At 32.6% G+C, this 19,919-nt stretch overlaps 1 protein-coding gene across 1 annotated transcript in view; it reads left to right on the top strand.

Annotated features, from left to right (window-relative positions):
* The window catches only part of LOC129220004 (GATOR complex protein MIOS-like), a 79,852-nt gene that overhangs the window by 26,124 nt on the left and 33,809 nt on the right, over window positions 1–19,919 (top strand). The window contains 9 exon segments of the mRNA XM_054854330.1: window positions 215–377; window positions 783–884; window positions 2,194–2,288; window positions 7,308–7,367; window positions 10,563–10,600; window positions 13,077–13,192; window positions 14,463–14,584; window positions 17,515–17,658; window positions 17,883–17,952. Of these exon segments, the coding sequence (XP_054710305.1) occupies window positions 215–377; window positions 783–884; window positions 2,194–2,288; window positions 7,308–7,367; window positions 10,563–10,600; window positions 13,077–13,192; window positions 14,463–14,584; window positions 17,515–17,658; window positions 17,883–17,952 (910 nt within the window).

The following is a 19,919-nucleotide window of genomic DNA, read 5'->3' on the forward strand; positions in this document are numbered from 1 at the left end:
TTTTATAATGGACATAATATTTTTCTTTTTCTTTTTTTTTTTTGAAAGATTACAATTAAGTATACATTCAAATGTTTGTCAAATTTTGAAATTTCTGGAGGTCTTTTGAAATGTTTATGTCTTTTTAATCTTTAAAAAAAATCTCAAGTTAGCTAATAACTGGTTCTACTATTGATAATTTGATGTAATTACTATGTTATACTTTGTCTTTTAGCTTGTTTCATGCTTAGATAAAAATCGAACCGACAACAGCATATTAATATGGGATATTTCTCGAAGCAGTTACCTTCCAAGCGCTATTGAAGCAGCCCCATTTGATAGGCGTGCCATGTTTGCTATTGATTCTCCTACTAATACCAAACCCTTATTAGAACTAGGTAAGCAGAAATTATCATAAAAATATTTGTTTCCTTTTCTGTGTGATATTATACTGTATGATATTAATACACACACCATACTGAGTCCAACAAAAAATATAAATCATACTAACCAACCCAGGAAACATTTTAGGCAGTATTTACATAACTCATTTTTTGAAAGTTAGTTCTTTTAGAAAAAAAATATGGTGTGACACACAAATGGTCCACACATCAATTTGCAATAAACAACTTGATTTTTCAATTTAGAAAAAATTAGTGATAAAATATTTTTAAAAACTGATTATCTGTCATTAGGTGCTACTTTATATATTGCATATATGCATATTTACTTACAGTGTCTGTGTTATTGTGTTCTTAATATTATAATAAACTGAAATCTTGTTTTTTGAAAAATCCCTCTAGGATTGGGGGAATCAACTCAGTCCGTCCATTGGTTTCCCAATAACCCTAAATTATTTGTGAGTGGCATGAGCTACAAGCACCTTAGGCTGTTTGACACAAGAGGTAAGTTATTAAATTGTCTCAAATTGTTGTCTCAAACTTTAAATGCATGAAAGCTAAATGAGAAATGAACTTTTTCTTAACTAAATGCGAATGATTGTGTGTAATTAGTTAGATATTACATTGTCTTAAAATATTTTATAACATGAAATTTATGTGAGGTTGAGGTTACCTTACATGAAATCAGTGCTGTAACTGAAAAAAAGTTTAGGAGTACTCACCAAAAAAAAAAGTTGTTTGCGACTAGTTTAAATTACATGTGTACATTTTTACAGTAAAAAAAAATACCTTGGGGGAGCAGCTCCACCCCCTTAAGGCCCCATCAACAGCTCTGCATGAAATGCATTAATTCAGAAATTGTATAATTTAACTTGTCAAGTTTAATTAATAATTGATGAGATCCAAGTTCAGTTGTAATTCCCATAATAGTTTTTCTTTTGTACTTACTTTTTGTTTTTTAATCAGGTATTTTGCACCATTTTTTAATAGCAAGTTTTATAAGAATATCTTTCAGTTTATGATTTTATTTATTTATTTCCTTTTACAAAAAAGGAAGTATTGCATTCGCGAAAAAATTTTCACCCAAGAATCGACCTTAATTTCCATTTTGCTCACCCCCGAATGAATGTTGAGCTTTTTTTTCGACTCGACCACACGTGGATAAGTGCCTAAGAATGTATCGACATGCGAAATATCAATTTTGACGATTCCCGAGTTAGTTACAACGAGTTTTCTTGTGACGTCTGTCTGTTCGTATGTATGTATGTGCATATGTATGTCGCATAAATCAAGAACGGTATGTCCTAGAAAGTTGAAATTTGGTACGTAGACGCCTAGTGGAGTCTAGTTGTGCACCTCCCCTTTTGGTTGCATTCAGGTGTTTCTAAGGGGGTCTTTTGCCCTTTTTGGGGGGGAAATCATTGTTAATTTCGATGTAAACTCAAGTGGTGTTACAATTTGGCAGACACTTGGCAATATATCATCAGTCTTTTGGTCGCCAAGTTTTGTCGCCAACTTGCCAACAAATTTGGCGATTTTTTTTTTTTAAATCTGGTTTCAATTTGGCCACTGTTGGTGATATTTAGAGAGTAAACTATTGAATCACATTAAAATTACCAGTAATAGGAAAATGACATTAAATTGGAGTAAAAGGAAGTCATGTCAGGCACACATCAGTTTATTCTGAAGTGAAGTCCAGAAAAGGGCTAATTTGTATAGCTGTTGTACGTTTTGTATTACATTGTGCTCATTGTTCTCATAACACTTTCATTGTGTTTACATTTGCTGAAACTGAACTGTGTCTTCTTATTAGACGTCTCTAAGCACCAGGAAATGACTACATCAAAAGCTGTGTATAATTTGTGCATTGATCCTGCCGTGGAACACAGACTTGCTTCATCTGTTGATGTAAGTTTTCTTCTGTTGTTGCTATCATTTTATGATTGTTGTAGCAACTAAGTATATGTATATAAAATGAACCTAATGAATTTTCCCCCTTTATATACATACTAGCAGTACCCGCGCAACAATGCCCGTGCTGAAAATTTAATGGAAGTCTATTGAATGAAAAAAATTGTCCCCCCCCCCCCTCTGGTGTGAAATGATCATTTTTCTTTGTATAAAATGCGTACACACCTTTTCAAAAGAAAAACTATTAAAGTTTTTTTGGAATTTAAAACTTTTTGTCAAATCATCAAATTAGATTAACGGTTGCTTTAAAATTCTATTTAGCAGCGGTTTTTACTGCAATTTAAAATATTTTGCCATCATCAATCATTAATCTAAATGGCAAATGATCTAAAATCATTTGCCATTTAAAATATTTTGACATCAAATAATATATTTCAAATGTAAAAAGAGTGCCTCAACTCTATTGTTTATCTTCAAACTCTCCCAACAACTACGCTATCATAATCCATCCTAATCCATCCGTCTAACCAAAAAAAAAAAAACATCCAATGGAACATTCAAAAATCATGGTCAGAAAAAAAGAAAAAAATCATACATTTTACTCGGATAAAAACAAATCAAAAGTTTATTTTCTTTCAAAACAAATCACCAAAACAATAAATTGGGTAATTCCACGAAAAGTGGTTTTGATCCACTAAAAATTTTTTTCACCTAATGTAAAAACAAACCTTTTTTATTGATGAAAAAAATCTAAACTGTTCAATTCTAGCATCAATTTTGAGTTTAAAATATTTTTTTTATATCAGATTTTTGCCTTATTTGATAACATTTATACAAAGTAAAAAAAAAAAACTCATTGTTAGTGAAATGAATGTAAGAGCCATTTTTTTTACTTAATCATCAAAGTTTTTTTGTAAAAAATATCAAATACCATGAACACAGATGCTTTACTATAATTGTCTCTTTTTTTTTTTTAATGAAGACTTTTGATAATTTTTCAACCCCCCAAAATATGCAGGTCGCCTTTCATTGGTCACACACGTAATGCAAAAGGAACAAATGTTTTCCTCCAAGGTCAAATTAGGGGACTAGAACAAAAATATCTCATATCATAAATGAACTTGATTCATAATACCTGTAACCAGACTTTCATCTTCAAACATTCAGCAGAAAATTTTTAACGAGGCTTTTTGAAAGATGTCCCACATGTAACACTCCTGAATGGTTTTCATTATAAAACCATTTTTACGGAAAAAGGCAAAATACATAATTCAACTAAAAATATTGTGTTCTGACACTGAGACCAAGATTCTATGAGGGTTAAAAAATAATTAATAATAATAATAATAATTGATAAATAAGAATTGTTTATTTCATACCCAAAGAGCAATTTAAACTAAGTATTCGCAATCAACATACGATCAAAAGTACAATGTTCTATTTGCCTTAAATTGTATTAATATTTTTTGATAATTTGTGGTTTTTGAGAAGAGAAGTGAATAAATTTTACAGATGACTTAAAACATTCCAAATAGTTTTAAACCACATAAGTATTAGAAATTCATGATAGTTTATAAGCTTGACATTACTATGTAATTCTTATACAAATACAAAACGAATTTCCCTTCATTCTTTGTTTTGTGAATATATCCTTTCAGTTTAAGTTTTTACTGGTTGCGTTGCCCGGTGTTGCATGGTCTACCTCAAAAATAAGAGTTGTGTCAAGTGACAAATTTTCTACAATCGGGCTTAAATAAAAGAAAGAAATAGTGTAAAACTTCCCTCAATGTGTAGAAAAGAACAATTTTATGCCTCAAAATTTAAATCCAGACGTCTTAGGCTTTTTTTTTTTGTACTTAAAAAATGTTATCATTGTAAAAATAGGCCTAATGATCACGTTTCACCGATTTTCTGGCAAACAAACCCTATGGAGGTTGACCTCTGCCCCCATAGGGGAGTGAAAATTACCCTATGTAAATTCTTGAGCATCAAAGGACTTCTGCCAAGTTAAGCAAAGGTCCGATGTAAACTAAATTTAAATTTGGAAAATTTCCATGGGGGGATCACAGCCCCCCCCCCTTCCAGGTTACCAAAAATCTCCATAAGAGTTCCTGAGCAGCAAAAAATCTCTGTGCGCAATTTGGCAAAGATCCGACGTAAACTGGATTTTTGTTAGGAAATCTCCCTCAACTGCTGCACTTAAGAGCTGCGTTGCCCAGCTTTGCCCGGTCTACCTTGAGAATAAAAATTGTGTCAAGTGACATGTATTCAACAATTAGGCTTAATTGAAAGAAAAAAACACCATGCAAAATTACCCTTACAAGCAATGACGACAGATATTAAAATACTTTTAAGAAATTAAAATGCGAAAGATGAATTTTAAAAGTGTAACCATGGAAACATGAAATAAAATAAGTTTAAGAAATTAAATGCAAAATGAGGAAAGAAACAATGGATTCAAGAAGCGTAATCGTGGAAACGTGAAAATAAAATGGCTGACAACCTGAATCAAAATCACATTTTTCAAATTAGATTTAAAAACGTTTGTAACTTTTCTCGTTTGAAGGTAGAAGCTAAGTTTTTTCAACCATAGGTCGAGAGAGATCTGGAGTAAAAAACGTTGCTTTTTCCAATGGTGTCAAAAAGAAAACTGGAGGACAATTCCTTCACTTTTTATAAGAAAGTAGTGCCTAAATTTCAGCTAAGCCTAAAAAAGCTCGAGCTAAAAACGCAAATTACTCCCGTCGTAATTAAGTTAGAGCACTGAAACAAATTGTTTAGAATGCGAAAAACTCTACTCTTTTCAACGATAATTAATATTAATATGTGCAAGTAATTTTTCACTCCCATATTCGGGAATTTATGTGAAATTTGGGCCTAAATTGGAATAAAAAGAAGTAACTATTTATCGGAATTCTTCGAATTGTAGCCTATGTCACTTAGTAAGAAAGCACCTTTCATATAGTGAAGGAATTTTTCAAATAGGTGCAGTGGTTCCGGAGATTACCTTGAACATATAAACACAAAAATCCGCCCTCTCTCTTTATAATATTAGTATAGCTATCGGTGCATTTCGGTTTGAGGAAGATATATATATATATATATGAAGGGAACACTGGGTTTGGGTTCTTGTTCGCTTTCTATTTTGGCAACAATATATATCTACAAGTATATAGCAACCCTGGAATTTTGAAATTGTAGTTGTTGAATGTCACCAATTATGAAATTTTCAGTTTGCAATAGCTATAAATAAATTGAAATTGTAAAAAAACAAAAAAAATGAGCCAAGTGTGCCTGTAACAAAAAAGATATATAGGAGGGTCACTTTGAAATTTTTGAGGTACACCTACTTTTTTCAAGTTATACCTATAAAATTTTTAGAGTGTTCAAAGTAGTCTCTCCCAGCATCAATGCACTTTTGTAGATGAATTTTCTACAGATTAAATGCCCCATTCTTTCATTTCTTGGAATCAATGAAAAAATGCACTTATAGCCACATCAGTCTCTTCTTTTGAATGAAAACAACGTCCATTTAAGTTTTAGGCTGAAGAACAACCTGACATGAAATTTTTCAGTATTTTTTAGAGAGCAAAATACTGTATACAGAAAAAAAGAAGGAGCATTGGAAGTTAAATTTAACATGTTGCAGTTAGTTTCATGCATCCAATTAAAGTAGTCTGCTATATAGGTACAAAAATACATGGAAGAGCTTTCAGTTGTAGTAAAATATATTACTAGGGGTTGTGTTAGTTCACACAAACAAGCAATTTCAATATTTTTCATCCTGTTTGGGTCATATGTCTGGAATAACCAAAAGTCACACATAGCTAGATCTGGATAATAAGGTGGATGTACTATCTCTTTAATTTGTTTCTTTTTCAAGGAACTTAACTATTATTTTGGGTAAATGGGAAGATGCATTGTTATAATAAAGCATGAATCCCCTAGCATTCACTTCTTGGCGAAGGTCTGAGAGACATTTAGTGGTATACCAGTTTGCAATTACTGTCTTCTGTCCTTTCAACTAGATGGCTTTTACCAGTCCTGTACTTCGAAGGAAAACGGCATACATTACTTTTTTCATTACTCATTGTCTTTTCACCATTGTCAGATGGGATTATCTTCAAAGCCCCATACTTTGCTTTCTTGATGTGTTGGAACATCAAAAAATGGTATGTGCGTTTCAGCACCTGTTACAGTTTCAGAAAGGAAGTGGTGGCCACCATCATTTAGCAATTTAAAGGTTTCTTTGATGATTCAGATACTCACCTCTTTTTGGTGTTCAGTCAAATTATGGGGAACCCAACAGCGAGCTATTTTTTTCATATGTATTTCTTCGTGAATAAATTCATTCAGATTTGAATCTAATGTTACGTTCCTTCTGTATCGTTTGGTAGGTACTGCAATTATCATCCATTAACATTATTTGTATGAGTGACACATAATACAAGATTTACTGATGATGGCAGCTTTCCACTGTATTCTTGATCCTAAAGAAAATGTCAACCTCTGTAAAATTCTTTAAACCATCCAAACAGAGTAGAACAAGATAAACATTCATGACCAAATGCTAATTGCAGCATTGAAAATATTCGTTTTGATTGAGTCATATTTTAAAATCATAGCACGATAATGTTCTCAGATCAACTCTATTTTCTCTTGTCTTAATTTTTTCTATGCTAAAAAGTGAGTAAAAAAACCTTCCATTGTGTTTATATCATTTGTATTTTCAAATTAAACTGTTAATGCTCAACTTCTTGTCTGTGCCTGTCTCAAAAATTTCAGTGTTACCCTCGTATATAATTTTCTAAAATTGTCGTTACGTTAAAAAAATAGAAAGCATTGATGTTTTAAGAGTAAACTTTATTCATAGAAAATATCACAAAACAATTAAAGACAATGCTTTTGACATTTATCTAACAAGCTTAACATCTGAAAAGAATTCAATGCTGTAGCATGTAATAAATGATTTATGTTGAAGATTTCTCTTTTGAATGAGTGATTTTTCATTTTTAGAATTGTTTTGTCTTATGGGATGTTCGTAATTTTGAGAAACCTGTATCCTTTTGAATATTTGTATAATGTGTGTATTTAAACATCAACTATGTAATAATAATGTTATATTACAATTACATACATTGATCATTTGGTGAATCTCTTATTTTACACATAATTGACACAGTTGGTCTTATAAACATTATCGAAAAATGGATCCAACCAAGCAATACTTCATGGCTATTTGCATGGGCGCCCGTATGCAAAATTGTAAGGGGGCTCATATATTTTAACCATGGTTTAGCAAGGTTTCCATAGGGAAAATCCCATGGAAGCTGATTTCATGACAGATTACAGTCATTAAAATTTGACATTTGTAATAACTTATTCATTAATGGCTGGAGAAGAAATGTTTTTAGGTTTTTGAAAAGAAAAAAGTACTAAAAGGAAGAAAATTCTAAATTCTAAGACCCCCCCCCCCCCCCCCGCCTTGCCTCCTTATATGGGCGTCCTTGGCTATTTGTGGTTGACTTTTAATCTTCTTAAATAGGTTTTCATCTTTTTATATTTTGAACATTATTGTAAACATAATATGCCTAAAAATTCTGTCCAATGTTCTCCAAGGTATCCTTTTTGCAACATTTGCTATTTTTAATATTCATCCCCACATCTATTCTTAAATCTCCTAAAAGGCTCTGCTCTCTTTCCTGCTGCTGCTCACTTACCCCGAAGATTCCTTCACAATTGCATTTTTAAAATGTCTGCTAGAAAGAATTTCACCAAAACATGTATTAGGACAAGAAAAAATTTAAAATCCTACTCCCTCTCCTGCAATTATCCTCCCTCTCCTCCTATTCCTGACCGATTTTGTGCTTTTTATTGACAAACAACGTTTTAAGAATTCTTTTGAGCCCAAAACCCTATATTTGTTGGGGGGGGGGGAGGGATTTTGCATGACACCACCCCTAAAATGGTAGTCTGTATCCACCCCTGGGGGGTGTGGGGGAATCTTTCATTCCCTAACTGGGCAATTTATGTCAAATTTTAGCTTAAAAAAATAATTACCAAAGAACCATGTTGATATTTAAAACAAACGCACCTAGGTGCAAACCTTGTTGTCTGAAGCAGATTAGTACGAAATTTCATAGCTGTAGTTGCAATGGGGTTTCTTGAATGGGAGACACTCACAGACATCATGTCACGATTTCCTTTACAAAACTCTTTTTTTTATACAGAGATAAAAGTTCATTTTGTGGTGATAAAATCAAAAACTGACATAAATATTCTTTGCACTGTGAAACATGCTCGCTACAAGTTTCTATATTTTTGACATTTAAATAAGAAAACTTAAGTTTTTTTTTTGGAGGGGGGGGGGGGGGAAGGGTACAGGGATATTTGATTCCTAACTGGCAGTTAACTTCTTGTGAGATTAAATTTGTTGAAAACAAAACTAAATGTTCAGTTACAAATTATGAAAGTATATACACTGATGAGCCAAAACATTATGACCACCCCGTCAATAATGCGTTGTACCACCTTTGGCTGCAAAACAACTGCAACTCGCCTTGGCATGGATGCCACAAGCTCTTGGTAGACGTCTGGAGATAGATTGTACCAAATATTAATACAGCGGTCCCGCAAAGTTGAGATATCTTGACATGGTGATGTTTCAGCTCTGAGCTGCCTTTCCATGAAATCCCAAATGAGCTCTATCGGATTTAAATTCGGTGAATTTTGTTGCCAGGGCTTAATTGGAATTCTTCATCATGCTGCTGGAACCACTTCTGCACATTTTAGCCTTGTAACATGGGGCATTGTCCTGCTGGAAGATGCCATTTCCAGTAGGGAAGACTGACACTATGTACGAGTGCACATGATCTGTCACAATGTTCAGATAATCCACAGCCTTTATGGTATGTTCTACCACAACTGAGAGTCCCAGAGCCTGCCAGGAAAACGTCCCCCAAATCATTATACCGCCACCACCAGCCTGTTTACGACCAACGGTACAGGATGGAAGCTACTGTTCACCTGTAAGACGGCGAACCCTGACACGAGCATCCACGTGATGAACAAGAAATCACGATTCGTAGGACCAGACAACTCTCTTCCAGTCATCCAAGGACCTGTCTCGGTGCTCTCAGGCCCGTTGTAAACCAACTGTAGGCGTAGTTGGCGATGATGATTGGTCAATAGAGGCACACGAGTGGGACATCTGCTGAGCAATCCCATATCCAACAGTGTCTGTGAAACTGTGTGTTTGGAAACACTTCCACTCGCACCTGCATTGTATTGAGCTGTTAGTTGATCAACTGTCTGCCTCCGATTTTGCTTTACCAAGAGGCCTAGTCTCCAACGTCCCTTATGTTTGATGACGCATGGCCGTCCAACACTTTTACACCTACTGTTGCTTTCATCGTCTTTTTTCCACTTTGCATAAGTACTAACAACGACAGATCGTGGACAACCCACCAGACTTGTAGTTTCTGAGATACTCGTTTCGAGTCTTCGGGCCATCACAATCTGCCCTCTATCAAATTCGCTAAGATCACTACACTTTCACATAACTTGCAAAAGAAAGTGCTTGAATGAAGCCTTACCTTCTCCAGCCCCAGTTATGTACCAATCCCACCTCATCATGTGGTCTCCACGTCATCCAGACGAGTTCTTTGAAAAAGGTAGGGGTGGTCATAATGTTTTGACTCTTTAGTGTATATTTTGTACCGCAGAAGGCTATGCTTCTATATTATAGACACATTCCATGGTGTGGATTTATAGGGGTGATCTTGACTCCCTCCCCTGTTAATTGGGTGTGACCATACTGTCAGGCCCTTACCATGTACAAATCATTATTTTTGAAGTGCAATTTGTTCAGTAAGTTGATATTATGTAACTTGATATTATGACTTGATGTTATGATAAAAATTAGTTTCTTATACTAGAATATATAGCAATTAAAAGCCCAAAGTTTAAAATTGGGGTAGTAAAGGGCAAATGTATACAAAACCATGTCACACCCGTACAAATGGATTGAGAAAAAACTAAGTCCTCTTTGATTTCAGAGTTGCTGAGTTTTTTTTTACTTGACGGTTTTTATTCTGGAATCAAATATTCAAAATCTATCAAGCATTTATTTGAAGCAAGTTTATTTTAAGACATTTCTTTTACTTGGTTCAATATGCAGTTAAATGAAACCAGTTTCTTGATATATTCTTCAATATATTGTGATAGTACTGAAATTTTCTTAACTTTCCTCATGTTGCCACACTTAATGAGTCGAAACAAATTGTAAAATTGTGCTGGTCCCCTACACGGTGAGTATTTTGCTTTCATTTAAATTTTTTAAGCATTTTTGAATTTTTAGAGATTTTGATATTTTATTTTATGTTAACAAATAAATATATATATTTTTACAAATTTTGTAAACAGTAATTATCGTTATGACTAATTTGTTGAAATCTGGCTAAACTTGGCGTTTGTTCCATTAATTTTCATCTAAAATTATCTTAGTAACGTAACCTGTAAATAGTTTCTTGTAATGTACATGCAACCCCCTTACATTCGAATGAAATATATGGTCCCTCCATTTCTGAATGATAAGATTTGTGAATGGAATAAAAAGAAAATATGAGAAAATGGTAAAACGTTTTAGAATTTTCTGGGTATCTCTTTGCTAGGTATAAAACGCCAGGCGTCTTGTGATGTAGAGGAGAGTCAGTTATGCTTTTTAACTGTCTGAGATTCGTCTGGGCCGTTGTTCTGTTTATTATGAGGCATTTGTGATGTGTTTTTGCCTATTTGGATGTAAATATGTGTACCATCATCAAGTTTAGGCTATTAATTGATATTTGCTTAATTGCTTAAGACTGATTTAGCAGTTGTAACTACATTCCCTGTACATAGCTGTAAATAAATCTCCTGTGCTTACCTTAAGAACTGGTTTTCATTCAAAGAAAGTAACAATATATTCAGCTTACATGTTAGAAAGTTAGTTTTTAGGCAGTTTATTTGTTCTGTTCATTTACATGAAGATACAAATTGTATTCCAATTAGAAAAATGTTCGTAAAGTTTTTGACTTTGAGTCACATACTGGAAATTCAAAATTTACTGAATGTTTTCTATAGTGGAGATTTTTCTGTAGTTATTTTTTAATTGTTAGTTGGACAGTATAAAATTTCTGTATCTGTTTCTTTCTTGTTTAGTTAAGTGCTGTACTAAAATTAGGAAAATGTCCAGGTTTTTGATGTTTTTAACTTTTTTTTTTTAATTAAATGCTGTTTGGGAAATTTTGTTTGAAATTTTGCTTGCATTTGAGTTGATCCATAACTTTGAAACTCTTTTTTTTTTTGTACTAAGCTGTTCAAATTATATACAAATGCATATCGCACTTCTTATTTGACATTTGACACTCTCAGACCCCCTGCACCTACCAATTTGGCACTTCTTTTTCGAAGGTTATTTTTACTTTAAAGATACAGTAACCCCTTGTTATATCGCGGTTTTCTTGGGACAAAAAAAAAAAAGCAATATATCCGAAAGCACAATATAACGGAGGTCATCAAAAAGTCCAATACACAAGTAAATTAGCATTCATTCTTATTGACATGATTTTCTAATGGTTTCGATGTAGTTCACAAATGTACTACCACATCTATTAAAATTTGAACAAGATTGAAATTTAAGTAAATTTTCACCGTCAGAAAGTTAAAAACATCAACTGGCGAATGAAGACGATCTTTCTGCGCTGCCTCGAGATAAGAGTGAGCATTCCAATACCCTCTTATTCCCAATGGACTTTCTAATCTGTTTGACTTGCTTTAGAAAGGATGTGAAAAGTAAAAGTAACCACATTGTTTACAGAAAAATCTTTTGCCCGTCCAGATCGTTCTTCCTTTTTTTTGATTTTTTTTGATGCAAATACCGGTTTAGTCAACCAAGCACTAATCTTTTCTGTACTAAAAGAAGGCTGCATGTTCTCTTCTACATGGGCTAGTATGACACTTCCTTTATGGTGCTTTATGTCTCCCACTCATTATAAAGGAAATGTATCAATACAAAAGAAGATGTCAAGTAGTTTACAGACTATCTTAAACTGAAATATACTGCAGGTATGTACATTTGGATGACAGGAATCGCTGCTGCTTTTCCAGCGAATTCGGAAGAATAGCATTCTTTTGTTCATGAACAAAATAGAGAAAAGAGACCCCCTCTGAGCAATACTATATGTTTTCAGAAATGGTTTCAAAATTAAAGCAAAGTTTTTTTTTCTTATTTTAGGCTTTAATGTTTCGGCAGACAGAAGAAAAGAGCGATATATCTGATTGAGCAATATAACGAGGGGCTATAGCATTTTGTAGAAGTTGAAAAGTCATTCTCATGTGTAGAAATGGTACAAAATGAAAAAAAAGACAATTTTTAACACAAAAAAAACTTATTGTGATTTTTTTTCGGTACTAATATGAATATCATTTTTTTGTGTAAATATTTGCTTTAGTATTTATTTATTGCCTCAGCAACAAAATAAAAAAAAAATAGAGAAGTGTGTTTTTAGACGTGACTCTTTTCTTGTAGTAAGTAAAAAAATATTGAAACATACATTTTTCAGTTTTTATCACACAAAATTTATAGGCTTTTAGCACACATTTTTTAGTTTTTAGGGCATATTTTGGGTATTTTTAGTGCATGTTTTCATGATTTTGAGTGCATATAACTCGGGCTGTACTGGTATGTAATAAAGTATCAGCTTTTTCAATTTTCTTGATAAATATTTTATGTAATTTATTCTTCAGCTCTGGTTTGCTAGCTGTGCTATGTAAGGACAGCTCAACAATTAATCTGTATGACATCCAATCTCCTGCTGGGAATGATGAAGTAGAGCCTGCAATTGTGGAAAGAAATTTGCATCGTAAGATTGATTTTATTTATTGTGATAATACGGGCAATCCATTAACCTATTATTTGCAGTTCTCGGTGAACCATCATCATTTCTAAAAAAGGGGGGAGGGAAGCACTTTTGTCAAAAGAAAATTGATTTAAATTTACAAAAATCACCTTTTCACTCAAAATTAATGGCTGATTGGTGATTTAACTAATAAAGATAATTTTTAGCGTTCTGAACAAAAAAAAGTTACTGGCTTTTTTTCTTTATTTTTAACAGTTAAAGTTTTAAGCAAATTTATACTTAAAAAAAGAAAAACATGGGTTACATCCATATTTTATTGCTTCATCATTTTTTTATGTTTTATAAGAAAATAAAGCTAATACATTTTAACTGGAAAAAAAATCAATTTTTCCAGAAAAAAAAAAAAAACGAAAAAAAAAACTCTTCTTCTGCCTCCTTAAAATTTTCGGAATTTTTCCAAATTTACACATGTATAAACGCCTGTAACAAATTTAATAATTATTAAAAAAAGACCGAGCAACTTTCTGTTTAAAAATTTTAAACAAAAGAAAAAAAAAGAACTGGCAAATTTGTCAAAAATTTGCTTTAACAACTCACAAAAATCACATTCTACACCAAATAAATGGTTGACTGATTATTTGACTAGTTTGAATAATTCTTGGTGTGTTTAACAATGAAACTGCAGGTAGTTAGGAAACAGAAAAACAGAGAAGCTAATTTATTAAATAGTTATACAGTTTTATGCATATTTCTGTTGAGAAAAAAATGACTTAGGTTTCACATATTTTAACATAATTAACACATTGTGCTGTAAATGAAAATATAACTATCAAAAAACTACAATTAAAAAAAAAATCCCGTTTTTCCCAATATTTCTAGAAAAAATGGAGACCATTTTTTAAATAAAAATTTTGACAATTTTTTCTGCACATCCTCAAAATTTTCGGAAACATTACTTTTCTAGTCGTGAAACTAATAATGTTTATGCTCAAGTTTGAATGTTGTATGAAATTGTAGCATTTATGCTATGTATGAGTCTTTTTTTTTTTTCTTGTGCTGCTTTTGTTGGATATTGGTTTGGAAAAGTCCTAAATGATTAGTGTTTGCCAGAAGCCCACACCATTTATTTTTTGTTTTCGTTTTTTCGTACCCGCATAATATGAGCATAAAATATTTATATTTTTTATGAATACTTAGTTTTTTCACTTAAGTTGCATTGCAATTTAACAAGCATAACAGTTGATAAATGAAACTTATTTCTTCTCATTTTTAGCTTTTGCTTCTCATTCTATCATGTCCTCTTTCTCCTGGCATCCAACTCAAGAAAATCGTATGCTAACTATTTCACAAAACAACCAATTGCTGGATTATACAATATTTGATAGAATTACTTTGGTAAGTTTTTATGCCATTTTGAGCTAAGTTTTTAAAAATTTTCCTGCAACTGAATAATCATACATTTTTAAAATTGCTCTTTGCTCTCTTCAATATGTTTAGATTTCCTTTTGTGTCAAAATACATTTTTTCTTCATAATGTGTTGTTTCTATCAAGTGTGATAAGTTTTATCACTTGCATGGAATACAACAACTGAGCACTTTTCATACTTTTGCTGTTCACATTGTACATAAGCCAAAGCAGAAATATTCCAGGCAGAAATGTATTTTATAGTTTAATTTGACATTTTTAAAATTTGATTAACCGTTTTTTAAAGTTTATCTCAAATATAATTTACTTATACAGTAGCCTTTCGTTATATCGTGCCTCGTTATACGCTCATTCAGATATATCGCTCTTTTCTTATGTCTCCCAAAATATTAAAGCCTAAAATAAGAAAAAAAAAGCTTTGCTTTAAGTTTGAAACCATTTCTGAAAACATATGGTATTGCTCAGAGGGGGTCTCTTTTCTTTATTTTGTCAATGAACAAAAGGATGCTATTCTTCTGAATTTGCTGGAAAAGCAGCAGCAATTCCTGTCATCCAAATGTACATACCCGAGCAGTATATTTCAGTTTAAAATAGTACGTTTACTTCTTGACATCTTCTTTTGTATTGCCTTTACAATGAGTGAGAGACATAAAGCACCATAAAGCAGGTGTCATACTAGCTCATGTAGAAGACAGGGTTCGTACGGGTCATGGAAATCCTGGAAAGTCATGGGAAAAAAACAGAATTTCAAACCTGGAAAAGTCATGGAAAATTGAAATTTTCATTGAAAGTCATGGAAATTTATTTCAAGTCAGGGAAATTTATTTCAAGTCATGGAAATTTATTTCAAGTCATGTAAAATTTCCTGGACAAAAAGAAAGAAACAGTAGCTGAAGGAGCATTAGAAATCTTGAGTGATTTAACAGTAAAGCACATAAAAGCTATTAAAAGTGGAAAATTGAACGATCCAAAAATCAAATCTGAATTTTGCATCCACTTCTGTCGCAGCCGCTTGCCATTTTTTGCGATGTGATTTTTTTGCCTGGACATCGCTTATTTTGAATTTTCTGTTATTTCCAACACTTCATATTCTGTAGTAGCAAAATTTCACTTTCTTAGTTTTACCACGCCCAGTCAAAAAAAAAGCAAGTCAATTGCATGCGAGTTTGATTCCATAACTCGTAAGAACTTTATTATTAAATTTATCAGAGTTGATATCAGAGTTAATTTGTTGAATGTTTTAGAAAATAAAGATCTTAAGTCAGGCAATAGAATTCAGGAAAAGAGGAATTCTAATGCTCTAAAACAGTAGTGCCCAACATACGGCACACAAAACTAATCCATGCGACCCACTGCTACGTTCAATGTCGGGAATTAAACGTGTTCTGGAATTTCTGAACCTATTAATTTATATGCATTTGAAAATATGCAAATTTGTAAACAAAACAAATATACTTTTGAATCAGAAGATTGATTCATTATTACTGAATGGTTTTTTCAAAAAAGATCTGGTTTAGAAACATAAAAAGAATTAAACTATGTGGCTTTACTTCAAAGAACCAAAATACTGTCAAGTTACGTGGATGATTAAAGGCACTGTTGACACTAAAAGGTAACTTTTGAAGCAAATTTATTGAAACTTAGTGATGACTCATTCAACCTTTGTCCCATTCAATATCATTCTGCCTGTTTTTAAAAAAAATATCAGACATTTAAGCATCATTATATTCGTTTCACTACATTTTTACTTTACTTAAATTTATATGAAGAAGACAAATAAGAATAGTTTAGTTTTTTAAGTGTGCACTTATATTTTTTCCATTATGAGTAAGTGCTTCAATGATGCTGTGGCATTCATATAGACCTTTTGCTAATGCTCATTTCCAAATATTACCAAGTTTGAGATTAAATCTTGCTATTTTTTCGTATAACAAGGTCATGAAAATTTTCATTGAAGTCATGAAAAAGTCTTGGGAAAGTTATGGAATTTTTTCATCCAAATAGAGTATGAACCCTGAGAAGAGAATTTGCACCCTTCTTTTAGTACAGAAAAGATTTGTGCTTGGTTGCACAAACCGGGATTTGTATCCAAGAAAGGAAGAATGATCTGGACGGGCAAAAGCAGGATTGGTCCTTGGCAAAAGAGTTTTCTGTAAACAATGTGGTTACTTTTACTTTTCACATCCTTTCTACAGCAAGTCAAATGGATTAGAGAGTCTATTGGGAATAAGATTGTGTTGGAATGTTCACTCTTATCTCTCGATAGCTCAGAAAGATTGTTCACAATTTAATGTTTTTAACTTTTTGAAGGTGAAAATTGACTTAAATTTCAATAGGTGTGATAGTACATTCGTGAACTACGTCAAAACCATTAGAAAATCATGTCAAAAAGAACAAATGCTAATTTACTTGTGTTTTGGACTTATAGATATTTTTAATGACCTTCGTTATATCACGCTTTTGGATATATCGCTCTTTTTCTTTGTCCCCCGAAAAGCGCGATATAACGAAAGGTTACTGTATAAGAATTCATATTGTATGTGTTGTAAAAATTCAATTCCCCCCCCCCTTCATTTTTTAACATTTCGCTTCTATGACAGCATGCTCTAACCATGTAAAAAATGTCATTTTCTTCAGTCAATATTGGAAAATTTTATTAAGTCATAATGCTCTGCCCTTCAGTTATTATTTTATTATTTTTATCGTGTACGAATAAACACCATGACCAGATATTAGTAAGAGAAAATTTATCAGTAAACTTTCTTATGCTTTTATCCTACAATCTTTGTGCAATCGTTGTGAATAAAATAGTTCTTTTTTAATGCAAATCTACCCAAGTCATCCTGTCATTGACTGCAATTTGTTATGTCTATATCATTTTAAAAATTTCTCTTGGAAGAATTGGTCTCCAACTTCTGAGATCGTATGGACTTATGGGAGAAAAATACTGCAATGTGTGGACAGCAGTGATGAGTTCTATTCCTGTCTCGATGATATTTCGGTTAAAATGAGAAAAAGAGCTTGCCAAGGATATGGCTTAAAGGTACATTTCGCTTTACTTGCCTTTTACATGAGTTATTTTCTAGTGTTAAATTGTAAACATCTGAGTTTCTTTATGTAGTGCTTTTAAATGTTAGTTCTTATGTTTTTAAGATATAACAACACTAATTTTTTTTTTTCCTGTTATTCGCTTTTCATATGCATTGCTTTTAAATGTTAGTTCTTGTGTTTTTCTCTCTATATATTTTCATTCATGTGTATTTACAGAAACAATTATATATGAATGCAGAATTGGCAGATGACCCAAGCTTAAGTGGAGTTTGGATGTGGTTAGATTATATCCTTTTTTTTCCTGCTGCTAGGAACTTCTACTGCAAATATAAAAATTTAAAATAAAAAAAATCCATGATTAATTTCAAATATGTATCAAACTAGTTAACTTTAAAAAATTATGCATGTGAAATACAATGACGAATGAAATCAAATCTTGCCTAAAGAGAAATGAGGGAGCAAAAGATTTTGTTTTACTTCATTTATCCAGTTATGAGTGAAATTCATTTCTAAAATTTGGAAATAATAACAAAATCAAAGCTTGTTCAGTCCCAGACAATAAAAATATTTTTGTTACTACTTAGCAGTGAGCTGGAGAACTAGCTTCTTGAATTTGAAAATAGTACTTTGCTGTCACAGAATATTTTTACATTCTCAGAACAAAAAATAGGACAAAATTATAATGTTTAGAAATAAAACCTTTTCTTTTTATATTATGGAATCGAAAAAAAAAAAAAAAATATTTTTGGTGTCATTGGAATTGACTGTCATTAAAATCTGATGTTAACAATTTCTAAATAAGGCAGTGAGAAATAAATGGATTTAAGTGGCATAGTTAAAAATTTGGAGGTAACCGGTACACAAATGGTAGGTGATCCTCTCCTTTGTCTTGGGGCAAAAGATAGTACTAATAGCTCTGGTAGGTGCTGCTATACAGCCTGATTTAGAAAAAAAATTCAATGAAAGCCGACCTAGGACCATATTTTTAAATTTGTTCTACTCAAAACTTGAAAATGTCCTCTTTCATCCAGGCGCAAATCCAAGAGAGGGGCAATGGGGGCAATTGCCCCTCCCTGGATAAATCAGGGGCGCCAGTAGGAAGGGGGCGCAACCTTTCAGCTACATTCTGGATTTTTTTCAAAATTGAGGTCCTAAAGATGTGACTTAAGGTTTGGGAAAGATTGAGGAAAAAGGACTTCCTGCCTCCTCTTGACTCTATCGGCCTCCTTCCCTCTCGAAACCTCTTTAAGAAAGTCATTTTTAGTGTGCATGTGAAGAAAGAAGGTTCGAGGATTCTCCCGAGGAATTTTCTAAAACGAAATTTAAAGCAATCTGTGCTGATACTAGGGAGAAGGTGCTCGAGGGGACCCTCGGGAAGTTTATAATAGTTGAAGTCTTAGTAGAGCAATTTTGGCTCTGTTTAAAGACGTTAAGCGTGTAGGGAGAATTTAAGTATCTTTTTCAGCTAAATTTAGAAATTGAAGTTTCAAACACACAATTTATTCTATATTTTATAGTAATATTAGGAAAAGAGTGAGTGTTTAGAGATCTTCTCCAAAACTTTTTTGAAATCGAAGTCTTTAAAACACATTTCAGGCTCTCTTGGAGAATGCTAGAAGACACGTTGGGGTTCGGGGGTTGTCTTCTGATTGATATTGAAGTTCTGAAAACACAATTTTAATTTACATTTTGATGGAATGGGTTTTCTCCAACAGAAATGTTTCAAGCTTGAAGGCCTAAAAATGAATATTTTTTAGTCACAGTGTTTGAGGACTGTCCCTACAAAATTTCTACATTAAAGCTAGAAAAGCAGTATTGATCTTTTTTTATGGTGTTTTTAGAGGAAGGAGATTTGGGAGCCCTTCTCCGTTCTACAAACATACTTTAAAGCTCACTTAGGCGACGATAAATATACATAGGAGCAGTTTCCCACCTGAAGTAGTTTGAAATTGAAACTCCAAAATAAATTTCATTCTGTGTACAAAAAAGGGGTGAATACTATGTCAATTGAAAAAAAAAAGCTGGAGAATTTTCTACAAAAATATTCGAAAATAGTATACTGAAAATGCAATTTTAAGTAATCTTTGATGTCATTAGGGGGAAGTGGGGGCTCACCCATCAAAATTTTTCGAAATTAGAGGCCTGAAATCAGTTTTAGGCTCTCTTTGTAAAAGTATTACGGTATTTAAAATCTCTGAAAATTCGGTTTTATCCTGTGCAAGTTCTGACCTCATTGGGAGGTGAGGGGGGGGG

This window comes from Uloborus diversus, chromosome 4 (assembly GCF_026930045.1).
Source record: "Uloborus diversus isolate 005 chromosome 4, Udiv.v.3.1, whole genome shotgun sequence".
NCBI classification, from domain to species: Eukaryota; Metazoa; Arthropoda; class Arachnida; order Araneae; family Uloboridae; genus Uloborus; species Uloborus diversus.